Below are 18158 nucleotides of genomic sequence, written 5' to 3' on the forward strand. Positions count from 1 at the left end.
TCCCGATTACATGTTCCACCATGAACAGCAATGAAGTCAACCTAAGTCTCATCAGCAACGGTGGTCATTAAAGATTCAACACCGGAGATGGGGTACTGAGGGGAGTTACGTCGATAGTGATCCCGATGATGACAATAGAACGATAATGTTCAGGCCGGTACTGACAGACGATTGCAAATAAAATGAATCATGCCCTAATGGGCGATGGAACTCTCGCAGGAGCAATGATGGAGTAGATTTAGTAGGAGTAATAATATAGGAATTCAGTGATAATCCAATTTCAGCTAACATGTTTTATGTATCGTAATATCCGTAATAATAATGAAACTTGCAAAAACAAAAAAAAAGCAGAAGAAAAAGTTGTTAACACTGAGTTACCAGCCAACCGGTTTACCTAGTAATTTCTCTAAATAGCTCTCACAGCACCAGGAATTAATCACAAAGAATGCAGGAGAATCTAGATTGGCTTGTGGCAAATAAGAATCGGTTAAACACCGGTTAGCCCTTTCACCTAGAACAGAACGGTTGTAGAAAAAAAAAACAAAAATGATTGCAACATAGTCTAGCTAAGAAGCGCTTGCCATCTTGACACACATCTAACCTCTCGCTGGCATCGTTTGAACTATCTGTGCACCTTTTGCTGCCCTGCAGGCGTGCAAAACGCTTGCACCGATTAAGGTGATTATTAGGTGCCGGCCATCGGCTTTGCACACACCCCATCAGGCGTGGGATTGCCGGTATCGACTACTGAGAACCGGACTTCATTACTTCCTCAATTGTTGTGACCTGGTCACCGGCATCATCAGGGGCTAAGCATGATCGCTGGCACGTACGACAGGTACTGCCTCACAGCACCGCCGTTTAGCACGTTAGTAGTGTGCCGCATTTCCAATCAAGCGGATTAATCCCGGCAGCAGTAGGCATTGCCAAGATGTTGATCACAGTACTAGTATTCATCTTAGGCAGCTGCGTTGCCGTTCTGCTCGTGCGCGATTATCAATCGAAGCAAACGGATGGGTATCGGGCCGCTCAGCTCTATCCCGGAGGAAGAATCGTACCGGTGCTGGGCAACTTATTAGAACTTTTGTTCAAAAATCCCGGTAAGTGTTGTTCAAATCTTCCGCCGGAAGTACCAATGAATCTATTCACAACAATAACAACAAATCTTTTATAGTTCAAACATTTGCTTATGCTCGTGAGAATGCACACCGCTATGGGGCCTCCTATCGACAGTGGATCGATGGCAAAGTAATACTGAACATTACACGCGTTAAGGAAGCGGAAAAGATCCTCTCCAGTGCACAGCACACCCGCAAAAGCATCCTGTACAAGTTTCTTCATCCGCTCATGGGTGATGGATTGCTTTGCAGCAAGGGTTCCAAGTGGCAGCAGCGACGCCGCATATTGACACCGGCATTCCACTTCAACATACTGCCCAAATTTCTAACCATCTTCCAGGAGGAAAGTGAAAAACTCGTGCGCCAGCTGGATCACCAAGCGGATGGAAGGCAGGAGATTGTGCTGCAGTCCATTGTGACAAGCTTCGCACTGCACACCATTTGTGGTAAGTGTTGGAAGTCGTTAGCAAAGGCGGAATATTCTCACTCTACCCTTTTCAAATGCCAGAAACGGCCATGGGCGTGAAGCTCGATGCGTACAACGAAGCGGATGAGTACAAGCAAAAGGTGTACGAAGTTGGTGAAATGTTGGTCCATCGTACCATGTCGCCCTGGTTGTACAGCGATCGAGTATACCGGCTATTGGGTTACGATCGACCACTAGCCGAGTCATTAAAACCCATTCATCACTTCACGCGCAGCATCATTCGCCAGCGTCGGGAAAACTTTCAAGCTCAGGCACAGCTCGTCGATTCCAGCAGCGAGGAAAACATGTACCGTACACTCTAAGTTCGAGGTTTTGTTTTGTGTTACTAATATTCCCCTGCTCTATTTAGGTACTTTGGCAGCAAACATCGGTACGCCATGCTAGACACTCTACTTGCCGCCGAAGCGAAGCAACAGATCGACGAAGAAGGCATCCGGGAAGAGGTGGATACGTTCATGTTCGAAGGACACGACACAACGGCTGCCGCGATCATGTTTACGCTAGTGCTACTAGCGATCGAACAGGACGCGCAGGAACGTTGCTTCAGGGAGCTGGAAGAATTACTAGAACGCGTGGCTACGGGGACCGTCCCTCTTTCGGTGCAGGATTACCAGAACCTTCCGTATCTGGATCGTGTGATAAAGGAGTCGCTAAGGTTGTATCCACCGGTTGCTTTCATTTCACGCGCTACCTCCGGTGAACTGGCTGTGGGTAAGAATACGCTCAAACGCGTTTTTAGCGAAAACGAAACATTGTTTTTGTAATTAATATGCTTGTTCTTGCTCCAGATGGGACAACCTTCCCGCATAACACAATCACGCACGTCCACATATACGATCTACATCGGGATCCGGCACAGTTTCCCGACCCGGACCGCTTCGAACCCGATCGTTTCCTACCGGACGTGGCGGAAAAGCGCAACCCTTACGCGTACGTACCGTTCAGCGCTGGACCAAGGAACTGCATCGGGCAGAAGTTTGCTCAACTCGAAATCAAAACGGTTCTGGTGGCGCTGTTGCGCCGCTTTCGCCTGATGCCGGTAACGAAGCGTGAAGAGATTGTGTTCATGGCCGATCTTGTACTTCGCGCTAAAACTCCGCTGAAGGTGCGTTTAGTAAGAAGATAGAAACGTACTCGCATGTTTCTTTATTCTTTAACTCCAAGCTTTAGTGGTTCTAGTTTTTGGTTGGTGATTGTGGAAGCTATGGTGACTAATTAAAAGCCTACAATAATGCGCCAAAATTCGCGGACCATCCAATCCGTCCAATTATTTGCTGACAAAGAAAATAGTGTTTTCGTCATCTTACGAATAGTGTCTCCGGGGACCGTTCTAGGCGTCCTACTGCTGTCTAGTTCCCACGCATGGACTCCCTGACCTACGGTACAGTTAGTTTACAAACACGGCATCTAAGACGGCCATAGCCAGAGTGACAACAAATGCAGTGTTGCACAAATGAATGGCATTCAACGGCTAGTGCATAGTTCTTATCGGTTACGCCTTCATCTTGCACGCAAACAATCAACCTGCTCCTGCCCTACTCGGCAATAACGGTTCGCTTTTTGCATTCAGTGTTCAACATGACATCCGCATGGATCGTAGTACTTTCCCAAGTGCCTGTTTCAGTAATTCTCGTGCTGGTCGTACTGTTGCTTTGGATAGTTTGGGATGCGATTGATAAGCGCGGCTCAACGTACGTTGCCTTTCGGCAATTTCCGGGTCCGCCGGTGTGGCCACTGATCGGTACGATGTACTACACCCGTGGAATGGATGCAGCCAAAACGTTCGATGCATTCCGTTACTGGACCAATCTGTACGGGGGAACGTACAAACTGTGGCTAAACAGTCACCTCTTTTCGGTGAACATCACACGCTGGCAGGAGGCGGAACCGTTTATGAGCGGAGGACGCAACACGGACAAGAGCATACTGTATCGGTTTCTGCATCCGTTCATTGGGATTGGTCTGCTGAACAGTGCGGGCGCCAAGTGGCTCCAGCGGAGACGTATCCTTACGCCAACGTTTCACTTTCACATCCTGAACGAATTCCATCGGACGTTCTGCGAGGAGAGTGAAAAGCTTGCCGCCAAAGTTGACTCCCAGCGGACGGGTCTGGAAGCGGTGGAGGTGGACCTACAGTCTGCAATGTCCCAGTTAACGCTGAACACCATATGTGGTGGGTATGATTGCGTAAGGTAATTTCACACCAAGAAGAACTTCCTCTGATCGCTCGCACAATCTCGTCTCTTGAACAGAAACATCAATGGGCGTAAAACTGGACACTTTGGACGGTGCTCGGGAATATCGTGAAGGTATCTACAAGGTCGGCGATATGTTGCTTAATCGTGCCGTTCGTCCCTGGCTCTATGTGGACTGGATGTACTGGTTGCTGGGATACGCGCGAAAGATGCAACGCTTGCTGAAACCCCTGTATCTCTTCACGACCGGCATCATCACACAACGGCGCGAACTTTTCGTGCAGGGAAAGCTAGAGGATCTTAGCTCGGCAGAAACCACCCAAGACGATGATCATTCGCTGTACAACACTGCATTCGGTGGGAAGAAACGCTACGCCATGCTGGACACACTGCTGGCGGCCGAAACCCAAGGACTGATCGATGCAGACGGCATCCGGGAGGAGGTGGACACGTTCATGTTTGAAGGACACGACACGACCGCATCTGCGCTGGTCTTTATCTTCCTCACCCTATCCTGGGAGCTGGAAATCCAAGAGCGTCTGCACCAGGAACTGCAACAGCTGCACATGGAAAAGGTGGCAACCGATGAGCATTTCTCCACGAACGATTTAAACTCTCTGAAGTTCTTCGATCGCGTCATTAAGGAGTGCCTTCGGCTGTGGCCACCGGTTGCATTTATTTCGCGCACCGTAACGGAGGAGATTAATTTGCCGGACGGTCGCGTCATACCCAAGGGTTGCATCGCCAATCTGCACATCTTTGATCTGCATCGTGATCCGGCACAGTTCCCCGACCCGGACCGATTCGATCCGGATCGCTTCCTGCCGGAAAGGATTGCCGAGCGCAACCCGTTCGCTTATGTTCCGTTCAGCGCGGGTCAACGGAACTGCATTGGGCAGAAGTATGCGCTGCTGGAAATCAAAACAGTTGTCGCCTATCTGGTGCTGCGCTATCGCATTCTACCCGTGACGAAGCGTACGGAAATTCGCTTTATCGCTGATCTTGTTTTGCGTGCGTCTACTCCCCTGAGGGTTCGCTTCGAAAGGCGTAGTGCGTGAGAGTAGTGTTGGCGGACAACCGCCCTCTGCTGATCGGTAGGCGTTATCATACCGTTTGTTTACGAACAACTAGAACGACCCGCAGCCGCGCTATCAACACTCCAGCCAACACGTGAAGATCTGTACGTACAGGGGAACTACGAGCCGGCCGGTTATCAACTGTTGACAAACAGTAGAACCGTCTTGCAAGGCAGTCTGTAATTCTTATGCATTTTGCGCAAATTTAGGTATATTTTCAGTAGTAGGCAAACAATATAGCTTATCTGCTTAGCGCATACAATACACAAATATTTCTATTTAAATTTGAAGCTCAGAAGCTGCAGGCGAGTCTCTCTAAAAGAACATGTTCCAGGGGAGCTTCTAGGAGGTTATCAGCACCACATTGGGGATCGCCAAAAAGGCTCTGCTTCAATCATCAGCTACTACCCTTGGGGTCAGTTATTCACCGCCGTACCAATTTTGCACTCGTCATGCTTGCGTATCAAACAGACTCAACGCGCTCATCCCTCGCCAAAGTCCAAGATCGCCTCAAATCTTGCTGCCCAAGTCATCCGCTGGTAGGTTCAGAGCGGCTTAGTTCATTTGCACACTCCGAAAGAGATGGACATCTTGACCGTGGGTTTACTGTTCGTAGTGCTACTGCTCGTTTTATTCGAACTGCACGTCCAGTTTTCGACACCGTACCGTGCCGGAAAGAAATTCCCCGGACCTAAAGCATTGCCCCTGCTGGGCAACGCTCACAATCTGCTGTTTAACGATCAACAGCGTACGTTCCAACTGCCGCGTCGATGGGCCGCTAAGTATGGTGACACTTACCGCATTCTGGTACGCGGATTGCTCAATCTAAACGCAATACAGGCGAAAGACGTCGAGCCGCTCCTGTCGAGTGCGAAACTCATCGACAAGGGTATGATATATACCCTGCTGCACACGTTTCTCGGCATTGGACTGCTGAATAGCACTGGCTCGAAGTGGCAACATCGTCGGCGAATTTTAACGCCCGCGTTCCATTTCAACATCTTGCCCAGCTTCTTAATCACCTTCCAGGAGGAGTGCCGAGGTCTGGTGACGCAGCTGGAACAGTACGCCGATAAGGGTACACCGGTGGCGTTGCAGCCAATCGCTACCAAGTTTACGCTTAATACCATTTGCGGTAAGAGATGGAATGCGTAGCTACCGTTTGTGTACAAATGCAAGAAAACATCCCTTTGTTTTTGAATGTAGAAACGGCGATGGGCATTAAGCTGGACTCGATGACACTGGCGAATGAGTATCGTAGTAAAATAGAAGCTATTGGTACCATGCTGCTCCAGCGGCTTATGAATCCTTGGTTGTTTGAGGACTTCAACTACAAGCTCAGCGGACTGCAGGCTAAGTTCAGCAAGTTACTACAACCGGTGCACGCCTTCACGAAGTCGATCATACAGCAACGACGTGAGCAGTTTCATCAAAACATTCAAAACATTGGAGATTTTTCGGAGGAAAATATGTAAGTAGAACAGCAAACACTGGAACAAACAAAGTCAAGTGATGGAACCATAACTTCTGTTAATATTTTAGCTATACCAACCTTAAACAGCGGTACGCCATGCTGGACACGCTGCTAGCCGCCGAGGCTAAGGAGCAGATCGACGAGGAAGGCATTCGTGAGGAGGTGGATACATTCATGTTCGAAGGGCACGATACGACGTCCGCGGCAATCATCTTCACGCTGCTGCTGCTTGCACACAGTCCAGAAGTACAGCAGCGTTTGTACGAGGAACTGCAACAGATCGCTGCTTCGCGATCGGATGCGGATGGAGCGGAGTTCACTCAGCGCGACTATAACGAGCTGAAGTACATGGATATGGTACTGAAGGAGTCACTTCGTCTATATCCGCCGGTTCCTTTCATTTCGCGCAACATCTCGGAGGACACCATGTTTGGTGATCGGCTTGTACCGAAGGATACCCTGTTCAATGTGCACATATTCGATCTGCACCGCGATCCGGACGTATTTCCCGACCCGGAGCATTTCGATCCCGATCGCTTTCTGCCGGAGAATGTTGCAGAACGGAGTCCCTATGCGTACGTTCCGTTCAGTGCAGGACCAAGGAATTGTATAGGTCAGCGGTTTGCTATACTGGAGCTCAAAACGGTACTGAGTGCGATACTGATGAATTTCCGCGTCCTACCGATCACCAAGAGGGAAGAGCTGGTCTTCGTGGCGGATATGATATTACGCACCAAAGATCCGATAATGGTTAAATTTGAACGACGCAACAGGTAGATCGTTTTAGGTGGGATTTCTTTACATTTCTTAAGCATGGGTAATAAAGGCATTAGTACGATAATGGCCAAGAAGAGTATAGACTTTTTATATTTATGGTATTCTAGCATTACAGAACTTGTCCTTACTTCCTATGATAATATGTAGAAATGTTTGCAATGTTCGCCATGCTCCGGATGAAGTTACGCATTTAAATTTAATGATGCGATTGAATGCCCTGACCCATCTGCTGTTGCAGTTGCTGCTGTAACGCAACATTTGGATTCGCAACTCCGCTCACCTGTGTCGGTTGTTGTGATCCAGTGGCTGAGCCGGCTGCTCCCTGTCCTGGTGCTACAACGCCTTGCGCGGCTCCGGGCGTACCGGAAGCTGTACCGGTTGCGGTTACTCCCGTTGCCGAGTTTGCAACGCCCTGTGCGGTTGCAGCCTTCTGATCGACACCGATTTCCTCGACATTCAGGCGCGTGATAAACCGCAAACGCATTTGCAGTGCTGGCCGCAAACGGCGAATGATAGCCTCCAGTTCCGTTTTCATCGTATCACCAACGAACATGTACTTGATGTGATACAGTAAATCGCAAATCGGATCCATATAGCGTATCGGTTGCGTTGGCTGTGCTTTGTCCACCTGTTCCAACAGCTCGTATAGCATAAGCGTGATATCCGCGACAGCGCGAACACGTTCGATGCTTAGACGATGTAAAAATGGTCCAACCACGTGGCAAACGTAGATCAGTTGATACTCGGTGTGGACCAGCGGTTTCAATTTTTCCTTTATCGATCTACAAAGAAAAAGAAAGGAAAATGCACCATATTACGTACGGAACAGCTAAATGACATTCATCCACACTCACTCAGTAACAGTGGCCAGCTGGCCAATTCCAAAGTGATGGAAAATGCTATGCACAATCGCTAGCACCGTTACATAGCTCCGGTCAAGCATTGATTCCTTCACGATCTTAAAGTTGAACATTTCGAACGGACTCTGTCGGTAGACCCATTCCTTCATGGCTTTCGAATTTAGTGCGCCCTGCATGCGCTCGTAAATTACGCTCCAGTAAGCTTCCGGCAGTGCAGCCATAATCAGTCCGATCGTGTTGGCCCAGTTGTGTATCACGGCGTTCGGAACCACGGTATACCCCTTGACCAGCACATCGATGATACTGTTCGCTACCACATTGGGTCCCACCGGTAATCCGAGTAGCTCTACACAAGTTACATAAAGTGCGTGGGCCGGAGGATTTGGGAACTCATTGAAACGCCAGTCTGTGCCGGAAAATATGTTTTTCCCATCCATAGCTATTGTTGGGCAGAAAATGGATTATGAATTAAGCAATACCAAACAAAAGAGAAGATCGTTTGTCCAGAACGGGGCACTTACTGTCTTGCATGCGACGAACAAGATTGATGTAATAGCTCAACTCCGGCACCCAGTTGACATTGTCCGTTTCCTTCGTCATCATGTATGCTTGATAGGCTTCGGTTAGGGCCCAATTTTCCGGGCGTACATCCTTCAGCGATCCCACTACTGTACAAACCTGCAAAAAATATTCACACATACTGTTACTCACACAGCACGTCCCTTAACGTGCATTGACACCTACCAAGCGTTTCTTCAGCTGTGGACGATCTCGAAGTTTACGCTCGTAATAGTGCAGCGTGTTATACAGGTAGGTAATGGGGCGATCGTGAAATTTGTACAACGATCCCAGATGATCGAGAATAACGTCAAGCGTTTTGCTCAGCTGTGTCGGCACCTCCAAGAACCGGTGCACGATAATGTCCAGCACGGGCAGAAACCGGAGGCAAACGTTCCCAAAGTACACCGGTAGCGTTGGATGTGAAACGGATTCATCGGGAGCAAACTTTTCCGGAAACTTCTGGTGGAAAGCCAGATGACGTTCGTGCCAATTGTTCTGCTTCCAGTGTTCCGGCGAGTTGATCGTAATAAACTCTTGCACCCGGTTACGAAACTCGGTTGTTTTCAGCAGCAGCAGTTGTATGATGTAGAAGCTAACCTGTGCCTCGTTACCATCAAGCGTGCGGAGTATCAGACACAGCACCAGCCGATCGATCGTTACAATGTTATACTTCCAAATCATATCGTTGATCGTGTCGACACATTTGTTCACGTGCGCCCCACCGCCCGAATTGGCCACTTCGAAAAGCAGATAATCGCACATCTTCCGTAGATGTGTCGAAAGAGCCCGGGCGCCAATGCGCTCCAGAATTCTGTCAAAATGAAGGAAGGTAAATACCAGGACATAATACAGCATTCATGATGCATTCTACTCACTTGTATGCAACCGGGCTGATTACATCCGTTTCGATGATCATTTTGAACACCAGACAAAGGAACAGTGGCGGGTTCACCGTCATGCCGAAGTGAGCGATAATGTCGTTCTCGTTCGTCATTGACGCCCAGTTGCGATACTCTTCGTCGACCGTTTTCTTCAGCAACTGCTTACTTTCCTTCGGTATGTTGTGCTGCATGAAGAATTCGTTCAGCACCGTCGGAAAGCAGTACAGTGTGTGCTGGGGCCAGGCATGGGGCGTGTTCAGCATAATATTCTGAAGAAGATCCTTACACCAAGCGCTCGATTGGGGATCGTTTCCAGTGCCGGTGATGTGCATCGACCGGGCAAGCGTCAGTATGAGCGCTCGGTTCAGTTCTTCACTTTCTGCCGACACAATATTGCCCGGGGGTTTCGGTTCGCTCAGATAGCGTGACAACTGTGCCTGCACTTCTACCGAACCTAACCCAATGATCAAACGAAGAGCCGTCGATTCAACGCTAAAATATAAATAGAAAAGAAAAGGCTAGACTTTTTGTTGTATACGTAAACAACCCTTACATACCAAGAGTGTAGCTGCATCTGGTTCGTATGCGGTACCGATGCCAATGAATGGAGATGAGTCAACAGTTGCACCCGATAGTGCGAATGGATGTGATGCATCCGATAGGAGAACATCTCCAACAGTGTGTACAGTATGCCCCAGGCTTGCGATTTGAATACCTGCGGTAACAATTGGCCTAAAAATCCCTTTATCCCAAGCGACTCGATTTCGGTGTACACAAGCAACCTCGAGTACGTTTCCACCAGAGCCGGCGCCATGTTATTTCCGTTCGGTATTGAGCTTTTGTTTTGCGCTTGTTTGATCATGTGCATCACAATGCTGTGTATCAACGACATCTTGCTGTGTATGGTCAAGCTGTCCAGCACGCGCATCGACAATGGAGCCGTTGGAAGTGACTGAACGCCACCACCAACCATATTTGCCTGCGGGTTTTTGCTGTTGCCCAATATTGTATCAATCAGTGCTTGCATCGGACGGGAGAAATAATCCGTCTGGGTGGAATATGCATTGCACAGCAACGCGAACCGATACTCGGATCCCATGAACAGTGTCGGATTGTTGCTGGGCATTGCTAGATGCTGGAGGTACTCAAAATGCAACCGCAACGCGATCGGTATCGGGCGATTTATGTTGTAATTCTCCGTCTGGGCACGTTTCATCAGATGAATCCAGATGCACGTCGGTGCCATTTGATGTGTGCAGTTCGGGTTGCTATTGTCCGGCACCGGTAACGATTCCTTCTCCGGATAGAGTATATCGTAAAGTTTCAATATCGGCAAAAAGTTCAGTATCGAGTGCTTCTGTATGCTGCCCGATATGTACTGCAAAAACACCCACATCAGGTGATCACGTCCGCGGCGCAGATTGCGCACGGCCAATTTTTCATGCAGTGCGTTCACAATATTCTGAAAGGTTGCAAACTGAAACAGTACGAAGTAGATCAGCTGCGAACTCAGATGCAACCAGACCCACTGCGTGTGGCTTTGATCGTTATCATGCTCATTCATCGTTGTACCGGCCGTATTTTGTGCCTGCGTTCCTTCCTTTTCCGAATATTCCATTGCGTTCAGCACTAGCCAAACCAGTTGTTCCTCGAGCGCGGCACACTTTTGTTTCTGTTGCTTCTGGAAGTTTAGCATAGAGCATACCATATCGCGCGAGTAGGGCTGCTGCAGTACAAACCGTAATAAACGGGCCTGTGGTTGCAGCAGTTCCTCATCGTACGGTAGATTGCCCCGGAGCGCAAGTTTCAGCGTATCCGGGTCCAGTTTCCACGGTATGATAAGATTATCCGCGTACGACGAATGCTCCACGATTGGTAGCATAGAGGAGTGTCCAATGATTGACAGCATCTGGGCGACAGAAACAAACTCCTCAATGAAGTTCGCCGTAAGGTTCGACACTCGCCAGTGCATGTTCTGGTAGTCGGTTTTCTTGATTTCGTTGATGATAAAGTACGCCGGCAGCAGGCACGCATTCCGGTTGAAGATATGCTCGATCAGTTCGATCAGCTCGAGCAGCTGTGGTAAAATGTTAACGCTCACATTAGCCGGGAATGAAAGAGCCTTCTCCTTGCAGCACTTCATTATTTCTCGCACACCTTTGTAATCCACGCCGCCGATCACTTTCCGGATCAGTCGAAACGCTTCGATCCAAAAGCACGGATTCTTGTACACCAGCTTATCCGAGCACATTAGCTGATCGCACAACAGTTTGGCCGGAATGATGTTCAAAGCCACCATACGGTTCATCACCTGCAGGTAGTTGTGCACCCGGTTCTGATGGTTCACGGTAGCCACGTAGCCTAGGTAGCTACGGATGGATGCTTCCTTCACCTCCGGTGTCATCGCACCGAACAGTGTACCGATTTTCTTGTAACCCTCTTCAGTCTTTTTGCGCTGTTCTTCCTCATCGAAGCTGGGAACAATGTTTTTGTCCTCCTAAAATGTACATCCTCGTTAGCAGCAAGTTCTTCGTCATGTCGCCAGCATAAACTAACAACATGAAAATGCACCAAACATTAGGTTTCTTACCAAAACCTCCTCGAAAAGCTTTACAATTCTTAATTCAGCAGACATTTTTGCACTGTTTTACAGTCCAAATGTACTATTTCATACCAAAAAGATAAATTTTCACACACCGCCTTTGCGAAGCGAAACCAAACACCGCTTTGCCGATGTAAACAATAGCTAGTGATGGTACGAACTAGTGATGAGCGAAGGTACGTTTGTTCCGGATCGGAATGACACGATTTAACGAACGAATCGTTCCAATCCGGCTCGGAACAAGAACACCGAAACTTAACGACAGTTTCAAAAAATATTATAATTTTCGTAAATTCATAATTTTGATAACACAATAATTTTGGTTAGCATAATTAAAAATGCTACATTAAAATTGCAAAATAAAAATTGTCAGGGTAAAATATTATTACGCAGGGAAAAGGAAAGAAGGATAAAAAACCACACGAAGTATGAAAATTTATTGAATTGGCGTCTTTTTCTTACTTATTTTAAAAACTAAATATGAGAACTTCCTTTCAACGCTTCATTTCAATTCTTAGCTACAGCTGCAATAACAGTATTTAACGGATCTCCATGTCAATCTGAAAATCTCGCGAACAGTGACTACGATAAAAAGGCAAACAAAATCTACGAAATAGGTCACGTTGTAGGTCAATGCCTTGTGCTGGGGCCATCTTCGCCGGTTTCGTCGCGCCCATCGATGACAAACTTGTCGCCCGTCCGTTCTTAGGATAGCTCCCCCAGTCGCCATTTGCACTTTAGTTTCCATAAATAACCATACGGAACCTTTTGCCCATTCTAAGCACGTTTCAAATGATCTGCAAACAGTACAGAAACATGCACGCAAATGATTATGATCAGAAGATTGTGTTTCTGCGCTGAACGCAAGAACGAAAACACTTGTCGCCGGTTGGTTCTTTAGGGTAGCGTCCGTCGACTTCCTAATGAGAACGTATTTGGATGGCGCCTCCGTCCAGCCGTGATGGTTGCGGAGAAATTGATGGTGGATCTGGTTTTGCCAGACCGAAGACGTGTGAGGTTTAGCTAAGACTCAAATATCTAATTTGGTGCAGTTATATTTGATAAATAAATAGCTTATTGAACTCGTATTTATTTGTTCTTTCGCTAATATAAGCTACATTCAACTAATTTTTTGTCTTGCTACCCATAGGTTGGTTGGTTTGGGTATACATGAGATGCAAACATCAGCCTTTGGTCAAAGTCAAAATTTGTAGTGTTTTCAGCGTTTCCAGAACTCCTTCTGATACAGCATAGACCGGACAACTGTTGAAAGTGTATTCGAGAACGTGATGTGAAATGAAGATGACAATCATGGCTGATGATAAAATGCTTCCCAGAGCAGGGAGACACTCCGACCGCATCGGGTTAACCAAGAATTAGATAGTGAACGATCGTCTGCGAGCTCGAGAGGAACCTCATGAATAGACGAAGGGAAAGAATCAAACAGCACCTTAGACATCGCACGAAACGATCAGCCATTGAAGAAGGAAGAAAATGAAACAGGACAAAACAAAACGAAAAAAAAAAAACGCAAAGGTTCCATCTGAAGCCAGATAAAATGTCCGTGCTTTTTTGTGTGTGAAGAAAAGAGCAATAGAAGGCATGGAACTAAATAACCTGTTTTCTACCTGTCTGGTTTTGTGTGATGTAGCTGTGATTTTAGTACCGATTCCGACGAGGCAAACATTTGAACCATCGCACGCACACTTATGCTTTCTTCGCATCGGTGGATGATAAGATTTGAAGTTTTTTTTCAATTTATTTAACACGATAATATTCTAAATTAAAATGGCAAACATAAGCAGTATTTTACGTAATTTAATACAATCATATCTGTAAATGTATAATGAAGATTTCAGTCTAGAACTTATCCTTATCGATGTTTACTAAAGTGAAATAATATTTCTAGTATTTTATGATGCAGAATACATAAGACGGTAAAGCAACATATAGGCAAACAACACACTGACGAGACTAGCATAGCAATGTGCTTAGCATAAAGTAAAAGAGCACAATGAAAAGAAAGAAAGAGAGAAAAAGATCTTGACATAAAAAAAGGAAGGAAAACCCTGCTTAATCACTGTCGCACCTGTGTGCAGGGAAGAATGGCGCGCATAGAAATAAGAAAGCAAGCTTACATTTCATGGGTTTTCTTCATCCCCGTAACCTTCCACGAACAGCCTGAATCACAGGGTCATTTGTGTATGGTTGAAATGCACACAGAGGCACACCAGGAACAAGTTACAGTGCGCGCCTTGTCAACAGGAGCCCTCCCGCATCCTTACGTGCCCTTCCGTTAGCATTAAAACACCAAAACCTCACATGCGCAACATCGCGCATGCAACAGGTTCGCCTAATGAAAACTGTGTTCTGGTAAAAGCTGAGCTTCCACTGAGCTGTGGGTGGGCACTCATTCACAGGGGTGACGAAGAAAATGGCTCACGGACCCCATGGCATCCCGTCACTCGTGTTCCGAAAGCCTTCGCAGCATGTTCGATTGCGTACGCCGTGCTGTCTCGAAGGAACCCGGTTGTTGATCAAGTGTCCTCCAAACGATCTTTGTCCAAACGGATGTGAAACTTTCCCAGGAGGTTCTGGAACTTATTTGGTGGATGATCACAAAAAGAGAGTTAGTAAGATTTTATTTCCAAAAAAGCAGATCATATCGCGACGGAGAAGAATATTGCTGCTGCACGAATCTGGAACCATTGAGAGGAGAGTCAACGCCTGTGTGGCGCATACGACCCCGGGTGGGTAGGGTGGGATGCTGGGATTGGATCTTTTCCACTCGCCAAAGCCATCTTTGTGCGTTTTCATTCGTGTTCGTGTGGTCGCTGGCGTCTGAAGTGGTGTTTCTGCTGTGTGAGAATCATATTCGTTGCCGTGTTTTTCTACGTTGCTGGGAATGGAACTATAGCGAAGAAAGCAGAACAAATCAAGTGATTGTTTTTTATTATTGGTCAACATAATTTCGATGATAAACTCTAATGATTAACAACAGCATGTATCGCTATTCGGGTTGAAAAAACACCCAGTGCCGTGGGGTTGCATTCTGTTGCAAGCGAATGCATGCTGACGAAATCAATAAAACTCCAGCAAGAAAAAAGAAACAAACAAACACAACCACGTCAACAAGGCAGTCAAAAAGTCGAACCGCATGAAACAGTGACAGAAAATCACGCAGAAGAAGAACCGATCGAAGGAGCACGCAAGGAGCAGCGGTTGAATGAAACGAAGACGGAGTGAAAGATCGGTCACCGTACCGTTTCACCCCGGAGTCGGAAGCGAGACAGCGAACATATAAGCAAGCAAGTGTTGTGATGTGTGATCTGCAAAAGGTGCGTAAGTCCCAACCAAAAAAAAAACCCTCGGGGGTTGCCAGAAAGGGACAAGAATCTCCCCAAAAGCGGACGATACAGTGCCGTAGACCTGTAGGTTCTGGCATTTCACCTTCTTTAGGGTCACATTCGTGTTGCACGTTTCGGCCGAGGATGATGATGGTTGGGCAACGATTTGTCCCGTGCGAACGAACATAGAAGACTGTTGTTTGGTGATCTACGATTTTGTTTAAAAGAAGTCTATTTAATTGTAAATATTACTTTCAACTGTGGTTATGGTACCCAAACAACATATACAACGAGTGTAACATTTAGTGCAGGAAGATTGTTTGATTTGTTTGGGAGAGTCGTCGACAAGGGGTGCGATCGTACATGTGTTGTAATTGGTCGTGTGTGTGTGTTTGTGTGTGGGTTTTGCACGTTCGAACGCGACGAGAAGGTGGTCAAAATACGCAAGAGTCGGAGAAGCTGTTGTGACTCGCAAGAGTCGTTAGTGCCTAACCGCCTAAAGGTCCCGCAAAGCAAGACCACCGTCAGCCCCCTGTTTTGCTCAACGCGTCGATCAAGTGCGAGTTTGCGGTAGCGACTTCGTGACCTGATGAGATGTGAACGGCGTGCGCGCGCGCGATCACCCAAGGGTGTGCGTGTGTGTGTGTAGGTGGCAAGTGGAAAGGAAAGAGCATAATAAAGCTAATGTCAGAAAAGAAACCACATCGTCAGTAAAAAAAAAAAAACATTTCTGTATCAGACAAATCTTGTATGCTGGCGAATGCGTTGCGAACGGGCGAGACAGAACCATGATAGAACAAGTGTGCGTTGAGACGTAGCGCTGTATGTGTATGTGTGAACATAATCTGAACGGAGTGTGTGATTAAATCCTAAAACGGGGGGAAACAAAAAGAATAATTGATAGAGGGATAAAAGTGAACGAAAAAAATGATGATGATCAGTAAACGGTGCCGCTCTGAAGGATATTGAAGGAGTTAAGCGGGAAAGAGAGAAATTAATAGTGAGTGAGTGAGAGAGAGAGAGAGAGAGAGAGAGCAAAAAGAGAAGAAATGAAGAAAAGAATGATCTGAAATGGATTGAAACTTGGGGTTTGATTCGCCATTAATCATGCACCCCTTCCATTCCCACCCTGCAGTCATCGTTTGGGACATGATCTTCCCATTCGTATAGCTGCATGATCAACGTCACAGCTTGCGCGAATGACGTTTACACATCGAAGTGCACTTGGTAGGATACATAAAAAAACACACACACACACACTCTTCTCTCTCTATCTCTAGCTGAGTGTTTTTTTAGGTTTGTTGAAATATATTGGTGATGCGTGCAAATCCAGCGTTGTGAATGGGGTTGTTTTATGCGCGAGAGAGAAGGGGACGGAGCGATAATGAGAGAGCGAGAAAGAAACAAAAACAGGAAAAAAATTAAACGATTGACGTGTTGCGCTGATGAGACGCAATTCTAACCGATTACACCGATGTGCCGAAAGGGTTGTATTTGTATCGTTTACTTAAAGGGTTGCATTGGTGGTTGATCGATCGTACCCGTACGCACACAAACATCTCACGTCAACGCGAACCCTACCCCGACCGTGTGTGTGGCACGAACTCACTACCACTAGTGGTAGTGGTGATGGGGTGGTAGAAAATCATACCAACACCCTCTCTCACCCTACGGCGCTCCTCTAACTGTGCTTGAGGGTAACAACCACCCACCCCTTTCATTGCAAGTGCACGCATTTCGCGCAATAAACGCACACATGTATCCGCTCTCTATTATAGAATCCCTCTCGCGTGCGCTCGCTCTCGTTCTCTCTCTCTCTCTCGCTCTGTTTGAGTGGAAAAAGCAATGGAGGGAGCGTATTAATGCGTTTACGTAGCCAGCTCCAACATCGGCACAGCACAGATTGCCTGTGGCAACCACGGTGGTGTAGCGATGGTAGTAGTATTGTTTGGCGCCTCTCGCACCCCTGTCAGTGGTAGTAGTAGTAGTAGTAGTACGCGATATGACCGTGCGTTGAAAAAGTAGAGTACGCAGCACTACCGAGAGCGAATCAACGTGAGTGAGCAAGAGAGCGAGTCGGGTTGAACGAGTGAAGTAAAAAAAAACCCAACGAAGATTGAGCATTTCGGGGAGCAGATTTTATTCGTTCGCGGTACGCAGCCTGAGAGTGTACCGATCTCGAGATCACTCCTCATCTTTGCCTGGCTGGATCCGCGAAGGGTTGTTGCACGGTTCCGTAACGGTGTTGTGTGGATGTGTTTTTAGTTGGTTTTCGATCGATAGCAGCATTCGCGCACCAAAGGTTTATTTTTTTTTCTGGCAAATCTCGTTTCCACACGCTGGGTTTTTAGTGCTAGCTTTTGGGGTAACTTAACCCCGGAAACGGTTTGAGGTGTATCTGCTCGTGTGTGTCTATTGCGTACCGTGCGAAACTTCCTGTCGGGGTTTCTGCGCACACCGCCTTAACTGCTAAGTGCAAACGTGTCACTACGAACTTTACGCAGTGTGTTTTAGCGAGTTCTTCGCCCGTGCGTGGTGGATAGCAGAACCTAACCGAGTGGAGGGAGTGTGTTGGGAAAGAACAAACACGTTTGCTCAATACGGAGTGCAACAGGAAGCGTAACCGTTTGTCGCGGAACCGTTGGCCTAAACCAACTCCAAAGTTCACTTTCCCGCTATCCAGAGCACAATATAAAGCTCTGACTTATAGAAGTGCAGACGCAACTTGTACATCTCCTCGCACTAATCACCAGCTAATCAACATTTCATTTTTATTTTAA

At 47.1% G+C, this 18158-nt stretch overlaps 5 protein-coding genes across 5 annotated transcripts in view; 4 read left to right on the forward strand and 1 right to left on the reverse strand.

Moving 5' to 3' along the window:
* Window positions 1-931: 931 nt before the first annotated feature.
* LOC128305730 (probable cytochrome P450 4ac1) lies at window positions 932-2731 on the forward strand. Its single transcript, XM_053043317.1, has 5 exons — window positions 932-1100; window positions 1175-1564; window positions 1627-1891; window positions 1955-2316; window positions 2394-2731. The coding sequence occupies exons 1-5, from the start codon at window positions 932-934 to the stop codon at window positions 2729-2731; spliced, it is 1524 nt and encodes a 507-aa protein (XP_052899277.1).
* A 452-nt stretch (window positions 2732-3183) lies between these two features.
* LOC128302937 (probable cytochrome P450 4ac1) lies at window positions 3184-4950 on the forward strand. The gene is made up of 2 exons (XM_053039789.1): window positions 3184-3778; window positions 3858-4950. Exons 1-2 carry the CDS (start codon window positions 3184-3186, stop codon window positions 4856-4858), a joined length of 1596 nt encoding a protein of 531 aa, XP_052895749.1. The 3' UTR covers window positions 4859-4950.
* Window positions 4951-5328: 378 nt separating this feature from the next.
* LOC128305245 (probable cytochrome P450 4ac1) lies at window positions 5329-7136 on the forward strand. The gene is given in 4 exon segments (XM_053042611.1): window positions 5329-5420; window positions 5422-6011; window positions 6083-6347; window positions 6419-7136. Coding segments are annotated over 4 exon segments (1656 nt in total). The 3' UTR covers window positions 7128-7136.
* Window positions 7137-7200: 64 nt separating this feature from the next.
* On the reverse strand, window positions 7201-12126 carry LOC128305244 (mediator of RNA polymerase II transcription subunit 23). The gene is made up of 7 exons (XM_053042610.1): window positions 12020-12126; window positions 9987-11926; window positions 9424-9921; window positions 8732-9359; window positions 8509-8665; window positions 7982-8426; window positions 7201-7909 (listed from the first exon to the last, which is right to left on the reverse strand). Exons 1-7 carry the CDS (start codon window positions 12062-12064, stop codon window positions 7324-7326), a joined length of 4299 nt encoding a protein of 1432 aa, XP_052898570.1. The 5' UTR covers window positions 12065-12126; the 3' UTR covers window positions 7201-7323.
* Window positions 12127-17550: 5424 nt separating this feature from the next.
* Window positions 17551-18158, forward strand: part of LOC128305427 (transcriptional coactivator yorkie) — a 41143-nt gene continuing 40535 nt past the window's right edge. The window contains exon 1 of the mRNA XM_053042863.1: window positions 17551-17680. The gene's annotated coding sequence lies outside the window, so the exon portion shown is untranslated. The remainder of the gene's footprint in view (window positions 17681-18158) is intronic.

This window comes from Anopheles moucheti, chromosome 3 (assembly GCF_943734755.1).
Source record: "Anopheles moucheti chromosome 3, idAnoMoucSN_F20_07, whole genome shotgun sequence".
Classification (NCBI taxonomy): domain Eukaryota; kingdom Metazoa; phylum Arthropoda; class Insecta; order Diptera; family Culicidae; genus Anopheles; species Anopheles moucheti.

Bases quoted from the DNA above. Each gene is read 5' to 3' on its own strand.
- LOC128305730 (XM_053043317.1), top strand. From the start codon at position 932: ATGTTGATCACAGTACTAGTATTCATCTTAGGCAGCTGCGTTGCCGTT. The intron at 1,565-1,626 runs GTAAGTGTTGGA...TTCAAATGCCAG, and splicing joins CGCACTGCACACCATTTGTG to AAACGGCCATGGGCGTGAAG. The intron at 1,892-1,954 runs GTACCGTACACT...TGCTCTATTTAG, and splicing joins TCCAGCAGCGAGGAAAACAT to GTACTTTGGCAGCAAACATC.
- LOC128302937 (XM_053039789.1), top strand. From the start codon at position 3,184: ATGACATCCGCATGGATCGTAGTACTTTCCCAAGTGCCTGTTTCAGTA. The intron at 3,779-3,857 runs GTGGGTATGATT...TCTCTTGAACAG, and splicing joins AACGCTGAACACCATATGTG to AAACATCAATGGGCGTAAAA.
- LOC128305244 (XM_053042610.1), bottom strand. From the start codon at position 12,064: ATGTCTGCTGAATTAAGAATTGTAAAGCTTTTCGAGGAGGTTTTG. The intron at 11,927-12,019 runs GTAAGAAACCTA...TGTACATTTTAG, and splicing joins AGCTTTTCGAGGAGGTTTTG to GAGGACAAAAACATTGTTCC. The intron at 9,922-9,986 runs GTATGTAAGGGT...TTTATATTTTAG, and splicing joins CAGATGCAGCTACACTCTTG to CGTTGAATCGACGGCTCTTC.